This window comes from Carettochelys insculpta, chromosome 2 (assembly GCF_033958435.1).
Source record: "Carettochelys insculpta isolate YL-2023 chromosome 2, ASM3395843v1, whole genome shotgun sequence".
Taxonomy (NCBI): Eukaryota; Metazoa; Chordata; order Testudines; family Carettochelyidae; genus Carettochelys; species Carettochelys insculpta.
Genome location: NC_134138.1, coordinates 66,350,561 through 66,373,381, shown reverse-complemented (window position 1 = coordinate 66,373,381; position 22,821 = coordinate 66,350,561). Strand labels below are relative to the sequence as shown.

The 22,821-nt window shown below is 40.3% G+C and overlaps 1 protein-coding gene across 1 annotated transcript in view; it reads left to right on the top strand.

The window, feature by feature from the left end:
* PREX2 (phosphatidylinositol-3,4,5-trisphosphate dependent Rac exchange factor 2) overlaps positions 1-22,821 on the top strand; it is a 268,503-nt gene that overhangs the window by 111,224 nt on the left and 134,458 nt on the right. Inside the window, exons 12-18 of the mRNA XM_074987109.1 lie at positions 7,665-7,768; positions 12,646-12,695; positions 13,892-13,967; positions 15,300-15,372; positions 20,789-20,931; positions 21,058-21,150; positions 22,495-22,643. Of these exons, the coding sequence (XP_074843210.1) occupies positions 7,665-7,768; positions 12,646-12,695; positions 13,892-13,967; positions 15,300-15,372; positions 20,789-20,931; positions 21,058-21,150; positions 22,495-22,643 (688 nt within the window). The remainder of the gene's footprint in view (positions 1-7,664; positions 7,769-12,645; positions 12,696-13,891; positions 13,968-15,299; positions 15,373-20,788; positions 20,932-21,057; positions 21,151-22,494; positions 22,644-22,821) is intronic.

The following is a 22,821-nucleotide window of genomic DNA, read 5'->3' as shown; positions in this document are numbered from 1 at the left end:
AACCTGGATTTGTCTATAAAATTAATTATCTCCACATCAATAAACAACCAGACTCGAACCCCAAAATAAAACAGCCTGTCCTTTTGAGATGTCAGAAACCTGAATCCAATATCAGAACTCTGCACCTGAACCTCATCTCTGATAATATCCCTGTTCTCAGTGTGGGATCAAAGAGGTCCTCAAGCTCCTTCTGCCTTCTAGATACAAAGAGGATGAGCCCAAAGGAGCTGGACAGTCATCTCCATTAGCTCCTTTTAAGACCCTTCAAGAGATTCCCCTTGTACTTGCCTAATGGGAGATCATGTGCATTAATGGCAATTCCCATTTACCTGCTATGTCACTCTGGCTGTGGCCACACTTGGCCAAAACTTCGCAATGGCCATGCAAATGGCCATTTTGAAGATTACTAATGAGGTGCTGAATATTCAATTCAGCACCTCATTAGCATTAGGATGCTTCTGGCCATGGCGCTTCGAAAGCACCGCTTTCAAACGCTCGTGACTCAGCATGGCTACACAGGGGTCCTTTTCGAAAGGACCTCACACATTTCAAAATCCCCTTATTCCCCTCCGCTGAGAGGAATAAGGGGATTTCAAAAGGTGCAGGGTCCTTTTGAAAAGGACCCCCATGTACCTGTGCTGAGCCATGAGCGTTCGAAAGCGGTGCTTTCGAAGCACTGTGGCCAGAAGCGTCCTAATGCTAAAGAGGCGCTGAATATTAAATTCAGTGCCTCATTAGTAATCTTTGAAATGGCAATTTGCATGGCCATTTTGAAGTTTTGGCCAAGTGTGGCCACAGCCTCTGTGTCTATTCATAGCCCAGCCTGATATTGGGCTTTGTTTGGTCTGGATAGAACATCCAAGTCAGATAATATCATCAACATTGTGCCATCCTGTTGATAAGTACAGTCCTCTGAAGTGCTTTCCAATGAGATCTTTTTGCCATTTTGATTGACTTCTCCATCAAAGTCCTGCTCTGGAAACCTGCTCCCAACTTCAGTAATTTGTAGGTAGCTCAAAATTGAGTCAGTGGTATTGTGACCTAACACAGAGCCACTAAGGCTTGTCCTGGCTGCCACTCCATCAAAGTGAGCAGTGCCAGGAGCAGCAGCTGTTTGAGGAGCAAGTCCTGGCAGACCCACAGCATGACCAGCCCCACCAGTTGAGTGTACTTTATTTCTGTCTGTTGCACCCACAGCATAACTAGAACCCACTTGTGCTACATCACAGAGATTTCCTGAATCTGGTGTAGGCTGATACTCAGTTGAGATACCACTGTTTTCATCAGGACCTGCTTTTATGAATATGTCTTCTCAGAATCCCTATCCTTTCTAGCATGGCAAAACTTTGTGCCCAGGTCCCACTCTACCAGCTACCAAACCCTTAATCATTTTAGTTGCCCTTTTCTGAACCTTTTCTAACACCAATATATCTTTTTTGAGGTGAGGAGACCACATCTGCACGCAGTACTCAAGATGTGGGCGTACCATAGTTTTATATAGGGGAAGTAAGATAGTCTTTGTCTTATTTTCTATCCCTTTTTTAATTATTCCTAACATCTTATTTGCTTTACTGACTGCCGCTACACACTGCGTGGATGTTTTCAGAGAACTATCCGCTACAATTCCAAGATCCCTTTCCTGATCTGTTGTAGCTAAATTTGTCTTCAGTTCATCTCCTCTGGGGCACCTGGCATTGGCTACTGTCGGCAGACAGGATACTGGGGTAGATGGACCTTTGGTCTGACCCAGTATGGCCATTCTTATGTTCTTATGTAAATAGTCCCTATTTCCTTTCTACACAGCCTCTATTTTGAAATACTGATTTCAAAATAGGTGATCTTCCCCATGGAGGCTATGTCTGCATTAGCATTCCTCTTTCGAAAGAGGCATGCAAATGAAGGAAATCAAAAATGCAAATGAGCCACAGATTTACATATCTGGCACCTCATTTTCATTTTCTTCTTTCAAAAGAAGAAAAGCAGTGTAGATGTGGCTCTTTCAGAAGTAATCCTCGTGTTTGGAAGAATCCTTCTTCCTAAAAAAAAACAGGAATAATGGTTCTCCTGAAGATGTGAATTACTTTCAAAAAGCTGCATCTACACTGCTTTTCTTCTTTCAAAAGAAGCTCTTTTGAAAGAGGAGTATACAAATGAGGTGACGGATATGCAAATCTGATTTCCTTCATTTGCATGCCTCTTTTGAAAGAGAAATGCTAGTGTGGACATAGCTGGAATGAGGTTTACTGATTTTGAAATAAGCTGACCACTATTATTATTTTGAAATAATGGTTGCGTTGTGTAGTCGCTCACAAAGTTATTTTAAAATGGATGTTATTTTGAAATAACTTTGCTGTGTAGATGCACCCTACTTGACCACTTTGCTGTATACAAACCACTCCACAGTTACCAGATGTTAGTTCCCTTTAGCTTTAGGAGGAGATACATATTAGGATTGTGCAATTGCAGATGCTATTGAGAAGGCAAGCTCATAGGCCGTTTCTACACAGGCCACTTTCGAATACACGGTCCAAAATATGCTAATGAGGCATGGATGCAAATTCCCTGTGCCTCATTAGCATACGGTCATGTGATTTGGAGTCTGGAAGACCATTCTTCCGGACTCCAAAACGCCATTTAGAAGCGCGGCCACTTCTTCTCAAAATGTTTTGGGAAGAAGGGGCCTCTGGAAGAAGGACTTCCTTCCAGAAGCTCCCCCGGGGCCGCACTTCTACATGACATTTTGGAGTCTGGAAGAACGGTCTTCCAGACTCCAAATCATGTGATGTTATGCTAATGAGGCACGGGGAATTTGCATCCACTGCTTATTAGCATGTTTTGGGCCGTGTATTACCATGCCACTTTTGAAGAAAGTGGCCTGTATAGAAACAGGCATAGATTTTGTTGATTCCAAGGCAAGAAGTGACTTCTGTGATCATCTAGTATGACCTCTGTATTATATAGGCCATAGAATGTATCCAAATAATTGCTAGAATGGATCGTTTAGAAGAACATGCAATCTTGATTTAAAAAATTGTCACTGATGGAGGAAGTACAAAGACTATTGGTAAATTTGCTCCAGTGGTTAGTTGCTCTCAAAGTTGAAAATGTATACCTTGTTTCCAGTACGAAATAAATTCTTTGAAGTGTGTCCCTTTTCATTCTAGTTTGAGCATGGGTGTTCTTCCCATGACTATGAACAGGAGCTGGTCTTCTGCCACAGCTTCAAGACCTTGCCAAATGTGACTGAGGGGACACAGAGCACTGGGAGCTGACACATGGTATTGTGAACAAGAGGGCATGAAACCGTTAAGAGGTGCCTGTGGACAGTGTGAGACCGGTAGCGGCCCCTGGCATGCTGGGACCGCGTCTTCTTGGAGTCGGGTTGCTTGGGAATGCAGTCCAAAGCGTATAGCTGGATAGAGTGTCTAAAAAGTTTTACACTATGCAATACTTTGTGATGTCTCCATTGTTGAGCAATGTCTCCTTTAGTATTCATCTGATTATTATGTTTTTTGGGCAAAGGAGGTGTTGGTTGTCGTTAGTATGGGTCCAACATATTCTGTGCTATTTTTCACCATCGAGGAAGAGTAGGGATCAGAGTAACAGGTGGTCCTGGTTTCCATCGGTGCCTCCATGACTAGTACTACTGTGAATGGCCAAATTCTTGGAAGGAGGGTGGTGTTTCTAGCCCTACTTCTGTTTAGTTTTGTTCTTAGTGGTTCATGAGGCCATTCCAATTGTAGATGATCTTTTCTGTGAAGTGTATGATTTCTCACAACAAGAGGACCTGGCAGCTGGGACTGAGGAAAAGAATTTAGGATTTACGATCTGGAAAATTTTGGAGGGTGTTTGTCTTCCTTGACATCATTTTCTGAGTGAGTAGGCAGGAGTGGATTTCACAAAGATGGCAAATGTTGTCTGAATCATTTTTGGATTGGGCCCTTCCTGGAACTTCACTTGGTGACAAATCTTCAGCCCTGACACTTCTGCAGCACAGAGCCTATCAAGGTTATATGGGCCAGTGGGATTTTCTGCGGTTTTGGAAGCTTCCATTTTGTTTCAGGGATATGTATTCTTAGCAATATACATAGTTACGCTCTAATTATTTTTGTACTAAAGTAAACTCTTTCATATCTGGCATTCTATTATCCAGAACTCTCAAATAACTGGCATTTTAACCATAAGTAAATTTTAGTTATGTTTTCCTTGATTATAGTATAGTGAAAGTAAATACAAATAAATACAGCAAATACAGTACGTGGCTACGTCTACACAAGAGGCTTTTCACAGCAAAACTGGGCTTTTTTCAGGAAAAAACGTGGAGCATCTACATGCAAAATGCGCTTTGTCAACAGTTTTTTGACAGAATCAGCACATCTGCCAGCAGCATTATACCTCTCCCTGTTCAGCTATAACACCTTACTCGATTGTGTTTTGTCAACAAAATAGCCAATAGACGCTCCAGGGCAGGGCCTGGTCGACAGGCAGGGCTTCTGGTTCACCGGGCAGCCCTGTTTGCAGAGTTTCCAGTCAGCTGTTCCATCAAGAGGGCGGGGCAGTCTGGATGCTCTGTGTTGACAGAGTGGATTGCTCTTTTGATCTGCTTTTGTATGTGGATGCAATCTGTCAACAGAAGTTTTGCTGGGAAATCTGACTGTCACATCTGTCGACAAGAGGCTTCTTGTGTAGACGTAGCCTGTAAGTGTTGTTAGTAGATAAAGTACTGTGCACACATTTTTGTTTATTTCTTAATATCTAATCTTGTTTGTCTTTAGTTTTATGCATTGCTAAGTATACCTCTCTATTATCCAGAATGTTTGAATATTTGGCAACCTCCTGATCCCAGGGCTGCTGGATATGAAAGAGTTTACTGTACTTGTTAAAGTGCTGCTTCACCTTGGTGCCTTTTCAGTTAAATGTTGCTCATGAGCGCTCAAATAACAGCCATACACAGAAATGCTTTTTCTTCGTCTTTCTTTTAACAGTGGTGAAGGAAATCTCAGGGCTTCAAGTAACATAATGCGTTTTTGGCATTACTTTTCCAATATCCTTATCTGATAAGGAAAGGGGAGGGGGTCAGGGTGACTGTGGGTTATGAGTACTCTGAACACATGTAGAAAAGGAGACAAATTCAGGTTATGTATCTCTTTTCATATAGTTTTTGGAACTTTAACAGGAAAGATCTACACTAGTTTCATTTGAAATGTCAGGCTGTAGTATGTTTACTACACTCATAGAACTTTTGTTAATAGAAAGGTTTTAATGCCAAAAATTCTTCTACTGATCTTTTTCAATTTTATCCAAAATACACTAATAGATTCCCTCAACACAAAATAAAATGACTGTTTTGTGATTTTACAGTGAAAGGGTATTATGTCTGAGCATGGAAGTTTGAGCCAGACATATTACTTTCATTAGTGTGTGAATCCAGCTGTGTTTCAGTGAAAACAGAATTCTCAAAATAAAGTTGAATGTACTATCTGTTTTCATGATGAGAGGGGGAGGTTAGTTGTTATGTGCATTACAAATGTTGTATAGGGTGTTACTAGACTCAGTGATTATGCAGGTCTTTTATTTTCACTGTACTGGCATTATTTTATAGTTCAGACCATCACTGTGCTGAACGTTATTTTCCTAGCAGATGTGGTAATGAAAATGTTCTTAGCTTTCCTTGTTTTTCCCTAGTCTTACTCAAAGAAGAAATTAATTTTGCTAAACCCACCTAGAAGCATTGTCTTTGACATTTGAGAAGACTCATTACAATCAGTTTGTGGGTTGAGCAGTCTTGCTAGGTTAATTATCCCTGCAGATTATAAATGCAGATTTCTTTTCAACATATTAAGTAGTTTTGTAGTTACCAAAATATCCGTTAGTTAGCTAATTTACTTAAATAATGGTTAGGATTGTGCATCACACTGTGGATGAAAGAACTAGATCAAAGATTAGGCTATGATTTGTACCACGTTTCTTTAGAAAAGTATCAGAAAGTCTTGTGAACTTTAACTTTTTTCCATGTTCTTCTTACCTCTCCAAATTCCATTCACAACTAGAAGCAAGATATACTGAAGTGAGAACCTCATTTCACATAATTTCAAGCCTGTTTGGCAAAGTCAAGAGGTTTGGGGCAATTTGAATAAACATTTGTACTTTGTGATGTTTATCCAAACTTCTGAACCATCGTAGCTAAATAGGCTGGCAAACAAAGACATTTAAAAAGGTTCTTTTTGTTATTTTGACCTTAATAAGTTCAGTTCTATAGGTGTGATTCCATTTGATGTCAATGAAATTTCTTCGTGTGGAAGAACAAGAGATTTAGACTCATGTGGGTATTTAATTAACCTTGATTAAGAACAAAACAATAATATAGAACAAATAAGAATTCCAGTGGCTGTGTTTGAGTTCAGGTTGTTACATTTATACTTGATAATTGCAAGATTAGCTTTTTAACAGGTGTACAAGATGTATGGAACAAATGTAACTGTTGCTCAGATAAACGTTCCAGGGAGGGTTATATCAATTTTACTAGCATAAGTAAAGAATTTCAAGAATTGGCCCTAGAATTTTAAAAATTGCTTTTAAGATTATACAGAAAGAGACTCCTGTCTTCTGAAACATCCGTGTAAAAGAGAATAAGTATTTATTATAACATGGTTTGTAATGCTCTGTTTGAACCTATTTTTACTCTTGTATGACCCCATTACAAAAATATCTGAGCACTTCACAATCTTCAATATTTTTATTCTTAAGATACCTCTGTGAGGTAGGGTAGTACTGTTGTCCCCATTTTATGGATGGGGAGTGGAGGCATAGAGCGATTAATTGGTATGCTCAAGATCATAAGAAAGTCTGTGGCAGGGAACAGAATTAAGCCCACATTTCCCAAGTATGAACTGGACTGTCCCTCCTTTTGAATGAAACTATCTAGTTCTTGTTATTTACATATTTAAGATGAACATCTCTTTTGCTTTTTGAGGGTTTCTTTTACTTTAATGTGAATATTGCCAAGGTAAAGACTTCTGAAAGTATTCCATATATCTCATGTATGTAACTATTTAAAAAACCCATAACCTTATCTTCCAGTGCTCTTGGGTGTGTAAAGACTGTGCAGCTGCTCTTTTTTGAAGTGTCTTTTAATCCCCTGCACAAAAACGGTCAGGTGGTTCTGCTGGCTAGTGTGGGTAGCTGACAGTAGAACTATGTCTCGACTTCCTACCTATGCCTTCCACCCAGTTTGAGGTGCTGTGCAACCTGCATCCGATGCAGAGATTCCAGAACAGAGCAACGCTTGTGCTCCTGAGACTGCAGGGCCTGCTATCCTGCTTGACTTTATAGACAATGCAATTAGGAAAGGCATCTTACTTTCCTGTCCTGCTCTGTATGCATCAGCATAAGGGGTAGAAACAATCTGTCCCCAACTAATGAAATTTGTTTTTCTCTGCATTGTTGCTGTTTTAAAAAATCTTGACATTTGCTTACTTAGATAGGTCTTTTCCATCTTAAATAGTAGCAAGATGTGTTTACTTATAGATCCAGGATGTGTCTTTATTAGTAAATGTATTTGGGGTTGTTGTGTAGGCAATTACCATGTCTGTATCCTTAATTAATCTGTCTGTGCAGAAAGCTGGAATTCTTTGGCTAACACTCAATGATTATTTTTGCTTTAGTTACAGATAAGCACCAATTTAAACCTGAACACATGCTGTACAGGTTCCGGTATGATGATGGAACATACTATCCAAGAAGTGAAATGCAGGATGTGATTTCCAAGGTACAAACAGCTCTTACCAGTTAAAAAGGATCAGGTAGAGAGGACCTAGTTAAAAGTACAGCACAATGCATTTTGCTAGGAAAACCTGTGTTCTTGGAGACTTGCCTACAGCTCTTATTAATGTGAATCAGAGTTAATTATGTATATCTGTAGGCAGATTTTGGTTCCTAGCTTATTGCAAACCATATTTTGAACATGGAAACTGAGAAATATGTTTATAAAAATGACTTTATTCAGGAGATACCATGTAACATAAAGATAAAAAGGGTAGCCTGCCTACCTTATTGAATGACAGAAGTAGAAACAGCAGTTTGCTATATTTTTCAGTGTGTAAGTTGAACCTCTACTCCGGCACCCTTGGGACTTGACCAGTGCCAAAAGAAAGAATTTGCTGGACCACAGGAGGTCAATATTGTCTAGTAACATTACCAACACTTCCACTCTTTACTGGGCTCTTAGAAGATATTTAGAGGTAAACTGCAGATAAATAACAGCACAGAACACTGGGAGCCAGGACTGGTGACAGTAAACAAACTTCATGGGAACACAGGAAACTTGGCCAAACCATGATGAGTGGTCATTCAGCTAACTAACATCATGCTGAATTATGTATGTTGTCATGCAAGAGAGTTCTGGATTGGAGAGGTTCAACCTGTACTTACATTCAGCGAAAAGAAAAAAGCATGAGTACTGCTACTAAATAAACCTTGCACTCCAAATGGAGCATAGGTCATCTACAAGTTACCTCTACTTCACTCATTGCAGCACCTCATTAGCATCTTTCGAACCCGCTCATTAACATGCCCCTTTTGAAAGGAAAGGGCTCGTGTAGACCCAGCCTTACAGTGTGATGTGAAGGATGTACCTTAAGCATCTGTTTATAAATGTCTGTGGCTTGTGATTTGAAGACTTTTTCATACACCAGGTCTCGCATCCATACAAGAGCACATGCTTCATGCTTCACATTTGTGTTGAAGATTGGCAGTTTCATCTTCACAGATATTATTTGTGAACTCCATACGGGACAGAGAGTCTTGAATGCGGCTGTTGCTTTCCTTATCCTGGCATTGATGTCCTTATCTGTTCCTCCATCTGTGCCCATTATACTCCCCAAGTAGGGGAACTGCTCCACATCTTCCAGGTCATCCCCTCCCAGTGTGATGGTGTTGTTGTTGGACTGGTTGATCCTCGTTGGCTTGGTCTTTCCCTTGTTAATGCTCAGTCCAGTCACTGCGGCAGTTTTGTCTAGTGTTGTGACCTTTTCTTCCATGCTTTCATGTTGGTGTGAAAGGAGGGCAAGATCATAAGCAAAATCAATGTCCTCTGGCTGTTTGAAAAGTGTCCATTGAATGCCTCGTTGACGGCCATCTGTTGTCCTGCTCGTAATCCAGTCCACTGTGATCAAGAACAGGAAAGGTGACAGTAGGTACCCTTGTTGCATTCCCAACTTCATTCCCAGTATTCTGAAGGATTCTGTCAAGACACCATTGTGAACAACTTGGCATGTCGAGGCTTCATATGTTGAACGAATCACATTAATAATTTTGGATGGGATGCCATGATGTTGCAGCAGTTTCCACAAAGTGTCTCTATCAACGCTGTCAAAGGCTTTTTCATAGTTGGTGAAGGTTATGTAGAGGGGCGAGTTCCACTCGAGCGACTGTTGTATGATCACTCTGAGAATTGCTATTTAGTCAGTACAGGATCTCTCGCTTCAGAAGCCGGCCTGCTCTTCCCTGACCTATCAGTTTCTGTCTTCATTCTCTCCAAGAGAATCCTATTGAAAACTTTTCCTGGAATAGACTAACATGATGCCCCTCCAGTTCTTGCATTCCTTCAGGTTGCCTTTCTTTGGAAGCTCGATAAATGTAGTCATGTTTCCAGTCTTTTGGGATCTCTTCAGTGTCCCAAATTTTCCCAGATACATTATACATCATGTTGACTGATGTCTCACTACCTTCCTTGATTGCTTCTGTGGGGATGTTGTCTGGACCAGGTGCTTTTCCACTTTTCAGATGGGAGATGGCTTTTCTGATTTCTCCTTTAGTAGGTCTGCTGCTGTTAATTTGCAGGTGGTAACTTGGGAGGTTCCATGTGGGCAGGATGGTTCAGTAGCTCTTCAAAGTGTTACTTCCATCTGCTGAGCTGCTCACTTGAGTTTGTTAGCACGTGCTCCTCCTTATCCTGTACTGGCTGATCCACTGTACTCCATGACCCAGCTAGCTTCCATGTGATGTTATAGAGCTCTTTCAAATTTCTCTGTCATGGAGCTTGTTCAGCTTGTGCAAAGCTTTCCACAAATTTCTTCTTGTCCCATTTTACAGCCTTTTAAACTTCTGTATTGGATTTTGAATACAAAAGTTATAGAAACACCTCCAAGAAACCTACAACTACACAAGTCTAGGAAGGAGCTGACAATCTACTCGGATTGAGTATGAAGCAGGTCAGGGAAAGCTGAAAGGAAAGTGCCCCACAGATGACGCTTGTCTCACCCAGGACAACCACCCAGTTTGGTATGTGGAATGTTTAGATCACGTATGAAGCGGGACAGATAGCACAGATTGCAGCGAAGATGAAACAATACAACCTTGTAGTTTTGGGCTTGTGTGAGACAAGATGGACACAATCTGGGCATCTATACCTGGCAACAGGTGAAACCTCATCTATTCAGGACATGAAGAGGAGGGTGCCCCACACACAGAAGGTGTGCGCTTTATGTCATCAAGAGAGGCATCTGATGCTTTAATGGAGTGGACAGCTGTATCATCACGCATCATCATAGCCGGATTCTGCACCAGAGTGTGAAAGGTACTAATTGTGCAATGTTATGCACCAACCAATGAAGCAGGTGAGGAATATAAAACTATGAGAGTAGAGACCGAATTTTTTTGTCTGTATTTGAATGCATTTTGGTATTTCTGTAATATGTGAAGGGTATCTTATCTTATCAAAAATCATCTGATGTTGGAAATATTCAAGTAGTGTGAGCATCACCCTGACGCTGTGCCCAAAGATATATGGAAAGAATAAAACAAAGCCCCTGTGATGCTTTTAAAATGTATGATTCCATGGTCCTAATCTAGTAGCAAACAAGAGCCATTCAGATTTTCTCCAAGTCTACTGAGTTAGGATAGGTGCTTCATTGATTCTGAAGTTAGGGGTTTCGTAATATAAGCTGCGTCTACACGTGCACGCTACTTCGAAGTAGCGGCACCAACTTCGAAATAGCGCCCGTTGCGTCTACACACGTCGGGCGCTATTTCGAAGTTAACTTCGACGTTAGGCGGCGAGACATCGAAGTCGCTAACCTCATGAGGAGATAGGAATAGCGCCCTACTTCGACGTTCAACGTCAAAGTAGGGACCGTGTAGACGATCCGCGTCCCGCAATGTCGAAATTGCTGGGTCCTCCATGGCGGCCATCAGCTGGGGGGTTGAGAGATGCTCTCTCTCCAGCCCCTGCGGGGCTGTATGGTCACCGTGGGCAGCAGCCCTTAGCCCAGGGCTTCTGGCTGCTTCTGCGGCAGCTGGGGATCTATGCTGCAGGCACAGGGTCTGCAACCAGTTGTCAGCTCTGTGTATCTTGTGTTGTTTAGTATCAGAGGGGTAGCTGTGTTAGTCTGGATCTGTAGAGCAACGAAGGGTCCTGTGGCACCTTATAGACTAACAGAAAAGTTTAGAGCATGAGCTTTCGTGAGTTAACTCACTTCTTCAGATGCTTCAGCATCTGAAGAAGTGAGTTAACTCACGAAAGCTCATGCTCTAAACTTTTCTGTTAGTCTATAAGGTGCCACAGGACCCTTCGTTGCTCTTGTGTTGTTTAGTGCAACTGTGTCTGGGAGGCGCCCTTTAAGGGAGCGGCTGGCTGTTGAGTCCGCCCTGTGACCCTGTCTGCAGCTGTGCCTGGCACCCCTATTTCGATGTGTGCTACTTTGACGTGTAGACGTTCCCTCGCTGCGCCTATTTCGATGTTGGGCTGAGCAACGTCGAAGTTGAACATCGACGTTGCTGGCCGTGGAGGACGTGTAGACGTTATTCATCGAAATAGCCTATTTCGATGTCGCAACATCGAAATAAGCTATTTCGATGTTGGCTGCACGTGTAGACGTAGCCATAGTGTCTCAAATAAAGGGGATCACACAATGCAGACTGAACAGACACAGCATTCTTATTCAGAGTTTCTGCCTAAACCTTACATTTTTTAACCACTCTATTTTATGCCATAATCTTAATCCTGTTTTGTTAAATCTGTTTTTGAATAGTTTTGTGTTTTTAAAAAGGATTTTTTATTTAAATTGTTATGAAAAAAGTATTTATGTCCTTTTTATTAAAAGTTTTAAAACTGTTGAACTACTTTACATCTGTTTTTTTTTTTTGGCTTGCTTATGGATGCAGTGGGTATGTTCAATTTGATTTTCTGGTGATGTGCATAAATATGTTTCACTTTTCTTCTGTCTAGTAACTCAGTTTATTTGGAATTCTTATTTGCTCAGGTCTTCTTTCCTCTGAAAGCTTAACTTATACATTTGTTTTAAATTAGTGTATATAAAATCTTTTTATTGCTTTGCTAAAGCTATACATCTTCTTTACATAGCTCTCAGATTTCTAAGATTAATTAGGAAAAATCCTATCATATTTGAGTCAGAAATGTTATTTCTCTCGTAAAATGGAGGATTATTAGACTCAGAAATAACTTTGGTGCATGATAACATATCTATGAAATGAATATTCACTTTTTCTATTCTGTATTTCTAAAATGTAATTTATGTGCATTGAATGGGTAGGTATTGTCAGAATTTATATTATTTAGTGTTTGCTTCAGTATAGATTTAAACATATATCTTTATATCTTCAAATATATGTCTATTTCTTTAACAGGGTGTAAGATTGTACTGTCGTCTTCACAGTCTCTTTACTCCAGTAATAAGGTGAGTACAGTCATGAAGTCACATGCATCTGGCAAAGTGGGTCTTAGTCCACGAAAGTTTACGTGCCAATAAATATGCTAGTCTATAAAGTGCTAAGGACTTCTCTTTGTTTTTATAAAGTTCTTAGTGACTTATTTAGAACAAACTTGCATATTGAATACTGTAGATACAACATACAAACACAGATCCAAATCCTAACTTGTATTTAAAGAGGCTTGTTAGTAGGAAGGAAAATGTAGAAGGAGTGCTCCCACAACTCAGGGTAGCAGCAGCTGATTTCCAACCTAGCACTTAAAGTACTGGGTACTGTCCCAGGCTGGTTTGTGTAGACAGTGACCCAAGTGTCAAGTTTTTTAATCAAGCAGAAATCAGATTTGTTGTTACAGTTTACTTGGGATTCTGGAAAAATCTTGTTCATACTGGGCATGCTCTCAGAAGCTTACCACGTATGTAGCATAGCCATATTCAAGTTAGCACTATATATATCTCACTTGGGCTACATCTACACAAGCCCCAAACTTCGAAATGGCCATGCAAATGGCCATTTCGAAGTTTACTAATGAAGCGCTGAAATGCATATTCAGCGCTTCATTAGCATGCGGGCGGCCGCGGCACTTCGAAATTGACGCGGCTCGCCGCCGCGCGTCTCATCCCCACGGGGCTCCTTTTCGAAAGGACCCCGTCTACTTCAAAGTCCCCTTATTCCCATCAGCTCCTGGGAATAAGGGGACTTTGAAGTAGGCAGGGTCCTTTCGAAAAGCAGCCCCATGGGGACGAGACGCGTGGCGGCGAGTCGCGTCAATTTTGAAGTGCCGCAGCCGCCCGCATGCTAATGAAGCGCTGAATATGCATTTCAGCGCTTCATTAGTAAACTTCGAAATGGCCATTTGTATGGCCATTTCGAAGTTTGGGGCTCGTGTAGACATGGCCTTGGAGAGTCACTCCCATACTTGTAGCATAATGCCTGTCCTTACACCCATGGAGTTTGGTTGTCTACGTAGGGACAAGTCCAGTCCTCCACCCCACTTCTATGTACACTGTAGGCTTTGACTTGCTCTGTCTAAATTGAGACCTCAAGGCAGCTTCTGAAGCTCTGTTTTTACGGTTCAGAAAGCTATTAAAAAACAACATTGATCATGATTATATCAATGTGTATGTAAAACAGGATTTTTTTCTCTTTTTTTTTTTTTAAACAGGGATAAAGATTATCATCTAAGGACATATAAATCTGTAGTCATGGCTAACAAATTGATAGACTGGCTAATTGCACAGGCAAGTACCCTGGGGTTCCTTCAATTTTCTGCAGTAAGAATTAAACTTCCTAACATAGAAAGGTGTAATTTTTCACATAGAAAGAAATGAAAATGCATGGCCTAGAAGTTGTATTCAGTAGAACAGAGGTAATGTAAATGATGCATTGATTCTGTAAAACAGCAAAATTCAGCTATCCATGGCTGTTTGTTGATGTCTTTGTGTTGCACACTGATCTTTAAATTTTTCATGCTGCTTAGCTTCTTGATTCTTTCAAAATGTTGACATTTTGTGTAATAAAGTGTATAGGTAAAATTGAATGGTGTATGAAGCTGCCAGTTACTGACTGAATGGACAAAAGAAAGCAGCAGAGAAACATTTACAACCAGGGAAATCAGTTTGTTTTAGACAGAGTTGTGGTTTTCATTGGAAGAGAACTTCTTTGCTGAATGAAATTGTACCATTTTCCTAAATTTGCTTCTGTTCAGCAGTCTGATTTTGTGCTCCCAGTATGGAAGAGCCACAGAATGTGAAAAGAGGGATAAATACTTTCTTTGAGAATTTTCTGATGAAGCAGATTTAAGAATCCCTCCTATCCAATAATTTGTCGGTATCTTGGAAAAGAAACTTACATGGATTATAATTATTCTTTGAATAGGTTAAATATAAAGGTCATTGTACGTGTTCACAAATATGGTAAAACAGCATAGAAAAGTAGTCAACATATGGAATGAACAAAATTTGTGAAAATAAGTTTTAGAAACAGAAAAAGTTCCAAAATACTGAAGATCCGTTATGAACTTAGTTTTAAATACTCAGTGTTTAATGAGAAAATGTTGTGTCAAATAACTCATGGGGGAATCCTCACTGAGATGGTAGAACATGCATGTTTTCTTCTAGGAGGGGATAATCTGTCTCTGATCTTTGGGCACAGTTCCGCACTGTTCCAGTGTTGTTTCTGTGCATGGTATGAAGTTGGAATAGGTTCAATAATAGTAATAATAATAACAATAATAATAATAATATGTTCTTATATGACTAAGGAAGGATAAGGTAAAATAATAAAATTACAAATGGGTTCAAAAAAGATTTAGAAAAATTCCCAAAGGACAGATCCATTAATGGCTATTAGCCAAGATAATCAGGGACACTCCTCTGATGTCCAGAAGCTGAGAGTGAAGGACAAGGGTCTATTCACTCGATAAATTTCCCTTTCTGTTCATTTCCTCCAAAGAATATGGCACTGGCCAATGTCAGAAAATTGACATTGCTAGATTAGATGGACCATTGGTCCGAGCCAATATGACTATTTTTATGTTTGCTTATTATGTAGTGTTTATTCTGGTTTAACAGGGGGATTGTCGGACCAGGGAAGAAGCTATGATTTTTGGTGTAGGACTTTGTGACAATGGGTTTATGCATCATGGTAAGTAAATTCTGTATGAACTGGAGATCACATCTTATTGAATGCCTTCTGCATAGAAGGAAAATAGCATAGGGACCATCCCAAGGAATTAAAATAAGGGAAGGGAAGCAAGGAATTGGTTTCAAAGGGTATCCAAAAAGATGGAGATATCTAGAATTTTTTAAAAAAATGTTTATTTTTTTCTTGATTATTTTGCTTTGCTAATAGGGAACGGAATATATAAAAGCGTGGAAGAGGTTTTTAGTCTTTTTCAAACCAGACCCGGTGATTGCAGACCTTGCAGCTACTGGATGAAAACATTGATGTAGGCTGAGCTGACAGAGTACACCAGGCCAGAGCATTTTACCAGAGACTGCAAAAATGTAGGGCTTTTCTCAGTCAGTGTCATGGTCTATTTCTGGTCTACCTCCTTTTCCACTCCATTGACCCGGCTGCAATTGGACTTATAATTAGTCTTCTAATAGGAGAGTTTCTGGAGAAGGCTTCACTCCTAATGGAACAACAAAGCCCAGCACTGTCAGACTGTGATGCCTTCCTCCAAGTCTTCTCTAATCCAGCTCTTCACCTTGTTCACTTGGTGGAATCAGCCCTGCAAAAACTATGAGACAGGCAGGGACAAACAGCTTCATCAGCTGCCCACTTTGGTCAACTCATCTCCCATACAGAAAGTCACAAAGCTGCCTAGCTTATATAGTCACTGGAATTAATAGAAAAGATCAAATATGAGCTAGATCTTATGGAAACCTCAACCAGCATAGACACCTTCATCATGTATGTTGCTATACACATTGACAATGAGTTGTCTGAGTGAACTGAAGAGAAAAAGTTGGCTGCACTTGTCCCCTAGATGATGAACCCCAGTATCCCACCTGTGATGTTAGATCCTGTGCAGATTGATGCAGCCCATCATCATGTGGTACTATGGCTTTTGTTTCTAAAGTAGAGAATCTGGCCACACACTTGTCAGCTGCCCCTTATGGTCTCTTGCACAGGAAAACAGGGAGATGACCAGGCCCAGACACAGTAAGAGGAACTAGCCTGGTTTGACCAAGGGTTATCCATCCCCCAAGCTGTCCTTTCTTCCTGAAGCACATCAAAGGCACATTGAGGCCTTATTGCTCTTGCTAGTCCAGGTTTGCTTGCATGTTTCAGGGAAGCCCTTACAAGTTCCTTCTAGTGGGTGCTTGTTGATGCTAGAGCTCTGGACAATTTTATTGACACTGATATGGGACAAGCCTTGGGCATGTTGCTGAAATAAATAATGCCACTCCCAACTTAAGTGACCATACATGGCATGCTCTTGTCCTAAGGCCTAGGCACACTGGAAATGGCACCCCTGGAAGTCATTATCCAGGCCCACAGAAATATCCTGTGTTTAGGAGTAATTCACTCTCTGCAGTTCCTCAGAATTCTCAGCATCTTGTAGGTAGCCACTCATGAACTGCATATATTTTGTTTTGAGTGGAAAGTCAGTTTCTGCCCTGAATTCTGTCATCAAGTTTGTCTGCATGCACCATTAGATGAATCCTAGCTCCAAGATTCACCCCTCTGTCCTGAGTTCAGGATACTGCTAAAGACTCTATGAGCCCAGGCTATGGTCCAGAAAGAACCCTCATTGGAACTGACTCCTACCCCATCTACAAAATACCATGACTACCTGGACATTTTTGAGAAGAAGAATATGGACACCCATTGCACCTTGACTATGATTGTCCGATTGAACTGGAAACTGAACCCCAGATACCTTTTGGCTTCATCAGTGCAGCATCACAGTCAGAGCTGACCATTTTGTGATCCTGTGTCCAGGAGAATCTGGCCACAGAATTTATCCACCCCTTCATCTCCATTGCTGGGGCTCAATTTCTTTTTGTTGAAAAGAAAGATGTGATGCTGCTTTTATGTGTGGATTACTGATCTGTTAAATAGGTAACTATTAGAAACTGATATCCTCTCATACTCATTCTGGAATCATTGGACTATGTACCATAAGATTAGGTGTTTACCCAGCTTGACCTGTGTGAAGCCTATAACCTGATGCAGATCTATGTGGGGGATGAGTAGAACAGTCTTTTGAACCCAGGCCACTACAAATATTTGTTAATGCCATTCAACCTTACAACATCAAACCAGCACTTTGCAAATGTAATATTTCATAGCATCGTATATCAGGAGTCATAGAATTTTTTTTTCCAGTGAGCCCTAGGCAGCACACTGAACACATCTGGTCAGTTCTGGATTCCTCCACTGGCGTGCCTTGACATGTGCAAATCTCGAGAAATGTAAAACCTTCAGCTAGTACTACATGCAGTTCTTGGATACATCTTGTCCACTGAGGGCTTCTGAATTGACTCTAGTAATGTGGGTGTTGTTTGGACCTGTGCAGCCCCACAGAACATCAGGGAGTTTCAACACTGCTTTGAGTTCAGTGGTGTTTTATGGGCACTTCATTTTTTGGTTTTAAGATCAGATAGCTAGAGTCCTTCAACTTTATACCTGCGACTACCTGCAGATTGTGTTTGTGTATCACAGATTAGATGCAGATTCAAATTTTGAATCTATACAGGTCTCTACAGATAACCCATAGAAAAAGCTACTTTGAAAACATACATTTTTCACTTGGTAAATGGACCTTCGGTTAGCCCAAGATGACATTCATCAGTGCTTCAGTCAACATGAAAGCATGGAAGAAAAGGTCGCAACATTAGGCAAAACTGCCTCAATGACTGAACTGAGCATTAGCAAATGAAAGACCAAGACGATGGAGTTCAACCAGTGCAACAGCAACACCCTCATACCAGCAGGGAATGACCTGGAAAATGTGGAGCAGTTCAACTGCTTGGAGAGTATTATGGGCAGAGCTGGAGGAACAGACCAGGATGTCAGTGCCAGGGTAGGGAAGGCAACAGCTGCATTCAAGACTCTTTGTCCCATATGGAGCCCACAAGTAATATCTGTGAAGACGAAACTGAGGATCTTCAAAACAAATGTGAAGTGTGTGCTCTTGTATGGATGCAAGACCTGATGTACTAAAAAGTATTCAAGTCACAAGCTACAGCCATTCATAAACAGATGCCTCAGGTACATCCTTCATATCAAATGGTAAGACTTCATAAAAAATGAGGAGCTTTGGAACAGAGCGGGACAAGGACCACTTGATGTTCAAATCAAGAGAAGAAAGTGGGGATGGCTAGGCCTGACTCAGAAAACTATCATCCAGCATAGTCTGTCAAGCTCTCACATGGAACCAACAAGGAAAATTCAGAAGAGGAAGACCTCGGACAACATAGCGAAGATATACTGAGATTGAACAGCAACAGCTGGGATTAGCTAGAAGAAAACAACTGTAATCAGCTACAAGTTTTGTCCCAAGACAGAGTGAAGTCTATCAGACTTGTAGATGACCTATGCTCCACCTGGAGTACAAGGGTCTAAGTCAAATAAGTCAAGTCACAGCATGGATCTTTGTTGCTGAGACTGAAACATCCATTTTTGCAGCTGGGGCAATGCTATCCCTATCACTTGGCCCACACCTGCTTCCTTTCACCTCTTACCCTCAGAAACTCACACTGGCAGAACAAAATTATGAGATTTTAGATAGAGAGCTTCTGTCAATCAAAGCCATCTTTGGGGAGTGGTACCACCATCTTGAGGGTATATATGCATAATAAAATCTTGGTATATAATTGAGGGGTAAGGAACTGAACTAGAGGCAGCTTTGATGGGCCCTGTTCTTCGCATAGTTTTTGTTTCTTTTGTTTTTTTGTTTTTTATTTTACTGTCACCTATTACCTAGGAGCTTAGAACAAGGAACCAATGTCTTGTCCCAAAAGGAGGATACCTCTGATCACAACCCCTCCCACAGTGAGTCACCATACATCCTCAGGCCACATAATTACCTGGATGCCACCTTCCCCAGCACCTCCTGTCCAATGTTCCCTCTAATTTTTTCCATTAATGTGCAGAATTAATTTTATTATGTGCATGTGCACCACCAGGAGAAGCACATGCTTCTGGCACACTGCCAATCAGCTGGACAGTATTTGAATCTTTCCTGGGTTGTCACCCAAGTACTCAGTTTACGGGGAACACTGCTCCTGTCCCTTGTCCATTCATTGATGGATGAAAAGGCCCTTCCAGGGACTCTAAGGCCATTTCTACTTCGAAACTCCCTGTAGAAGCTTTTGAAAACTGAGGGGGGGGCCCTTTTGGAAGGTCCCGTCTCCACGGGCGGCACGTGATTCAAAAAGGCGCACTTTCGAATCGCCGCGGCCGTCATTATACTAATGAGGTGCTGCATAGCATTTTAGCATCTTTTGAACCCACTCATTAACATGCCTCTTCCAAAAAGAAGGGGCTCATGTAGACCTAGCCTGTGAGTATCAGAAACAGGGGGATGGGAACTCAGGTCTTTAAGATGACTAAGCAGCCTACAGCCACACGATGCCACCAAGCAGCAAGAGTAGCTACTGGTCTACTTCCGGTGACCCCCATCCACTGAGGTTCAATGCCATGCGACATTCTGCTTTAAGGAATCTGGCTGATGGTGGCCTTACTGACTACTCACTGGCTCCTTGTCCTTATATAAGCCTTTCAGCTTGGCTCTTTACCCTGTTAGTGGCTCTGACTCCTGGCTTTAGTTCTGGAATCTCAAAGTTCTTCCCCTCATCATGCCTCCCTTTGCTCAAGATTCTGACAAAGACATGATTCCTGCCCAGATGCACTCACAGTTTACATTAGACAAAACTAATGCAGAAAGACAAGTCACGGCACAAGAGTTCAGTAAATGGAGAATGTGGGAAGAATGTGAGAAGGAAGTGTGAGGGAATGCTGTTAGAAGAGAAATTCGAATGAGCAATTAAAGAAGAGAGAAGAGACATTTGGTGTATGAGAAGGAAGGAAGGAGGGAGGAAGCTGGTGAAGTATGAAGCAGAGAGTAGAGGAGAGTGCCCCAGGGAAAGAGAGAGAGACAAAAATATCAGGAGGTATGTGTAGAGTAAGCAGAGATAAAAAAGGAGGATAAGAATAGAGTTATATGTAGGGTTTTGAAGAGGAAGACAAGGAGGTTAAATTTGATGCTAACAGAGACAAGAAGTCAGTAAAAAGATTCAAACATGGGTCTTCTGACTGAATAAATGGAAAAGATGATTTCTCCAACAGCATTTTCCAAAAACTGGGGGAAATAGAAGAGGGGAGGCCTCAACTGCTCTTCAGCTGTTCCTTAAGATTTTTAATTCATTTTAAAACATACAATTAGTGTAATTTATTATGAAAATTCAAACTCCTCTGGAATAGAATTAACTCAAAAATAGCTTTGTAGCATTTAATGTATGTAAAGTATGTGCTTTATCATTAACTATTTTACAACATGTGAGAGTTCATAATAAAAGTATTAATATGTGTATTTTGTGTCATACAGTCTTAGAAAAAAGTGAATTTAAAGACGAGCCACTTCTTTTCCGCTTTTTTGCGGATGAAGAAATGGAAGGATCAAATATGAAGCACAGGCTTATGAAACATGATTTAAAAGTAGTGGAAAATGTCATAGCCAAGTCACTGTTGGTAAGTTAACAAATTGAATAATTATGTGTTTTGGCAAGCAATACATAGGATTCAGTAATGTTAAATATATGCCAAACATTGATTAATTGAGAGGGCAATTTATGTAATATAAATTTTATTTTTCAGATTAAATCTAATGAAGGCAGCTATGGTTTTGGTTTAGAAGACAAAAACAAAGTGCCAATTATTAAAATAGTGGAGAAGGGCTCAAATGCTGAGGTAACAAATAGTAATATGTAGTCTGATATTTTGCTATGTTTTATGGCAACATTTACAAGTGTACACTTAAGATATGGTCATTTGTAGTGCAATTTTGAAAATTTTCACTTTTAAATAATGTAGTGGTTTAATTTTACTGTTTTCTAGAAAAATATGTTTTTTTATAATTTTTAATAATCAAGCTATGCCATTGCTATTACAATCATTTTATTCATACTTATGATTTACAGTATGTAAAGTCAGATACAATGAATTATAAATATATGTATTTTCATGTGCTACATAGAGTGGCATCATTAGTCGTGTGATGAATGAAAATTAAATACATGTGCTACTCTTCAGACTTACTTTTGATTTTTTTCTCATAAATGTTGTATTTATCAAGGTTTCTGTTGTTTTTATTTGTAATAATGTGAAGTGAAGACTTTGAGATGTTGAAAGATTAAATTAGAGGGCTTGTGCTCGTTAGCTTTACTTCAGATAGAGCTCAGTAGGTTATATACAGAGCTCACATTGATATGCAGGAGAGTGATAATAAAATATTCTATTTTATTTTACAAGAGAGATGTTTAGAGCTGGTTTTAAATACCTTTACACCCAATGTGAGATAGGGTAGGATAAAAAGAGACCCAACCAATTAACGCAGTATAGTGCAACCATATGATTATATCCAGCCTGAGTCCATCTCTTTTAACGTTCTGTAATTCCATTTCATTTTAGTCAACTGTTTAGTCCTGCCCTGTTCCCAAGTGGCAGTGAGACTTGAAGGATACTCTGAGCAGGCCTCTAGCTAACAGTCTACCTAAGAGTGGTTTCTTCCCTAGCTGACCAACAGTTTAAAGGGTCTGTTTAACCTGATGTGTTGTATCCCTCACTCAAAGGTGTGAAACACGCTTATGAAATACCCATATACTTCTTAAAATATCCAGCAAGCCCCTTTATTTGAAAATAACTTTCAGTTTCTTTAGAGAACAATAGATAGGCAAATTCGTTAATGTGGTCATAATAAAAGTTGGCCCAGTAAAAGCTGTCACATTATTTACATTGTATTAATAATAATAACTGTACTGCTGAAATGTCCAAAGAGCTTGGTCAAAATGCTAGGTGCTTTATGTTCGGTGCTTTTAACATTAAAAGTTTACAATCCACTTCTTGCCAGGTATCATTTAGAGCTGTTTTGTGCATGGTCTGCAGAGGATACTAAAAAGGATGTCTGTCTGATTTCTAATGGGCATGTCTACAGGCAGACAGAATCAATACATGGATGGTTATAAAAACCAAACCAAACAAGAACAAACCAAACCAAAATGCTCAGATTTGTTGTGTTTTTCCCCCTTCACCTAGATGGCAGGCTTGGAAGTTGGGAAGAAGATCTTTGCCATTAATGGTGACCTAGTTTTTTTGAGACCCTTCAATGAAGTGGATAGCTTCCTGAAAGCATGCTTAAACAGCAGAAGGCCTCTCAGGGTACTTGTGAGCACAAAACCAAGGGAGTAAGTTGTATTCCTGATTTGGGGATTTTAAAAATGGCTACTGAAGTGAATTCTAGAAGGCAAATGTCTATATAGTATTAAACAGGAAAGACAGCATTGATTTAATGTTATTGCATTATTGGGATTGTTGAAAAGTTAGTTAAATTGTTTAAATGACGCATGTAAAGTTATCTGAGTA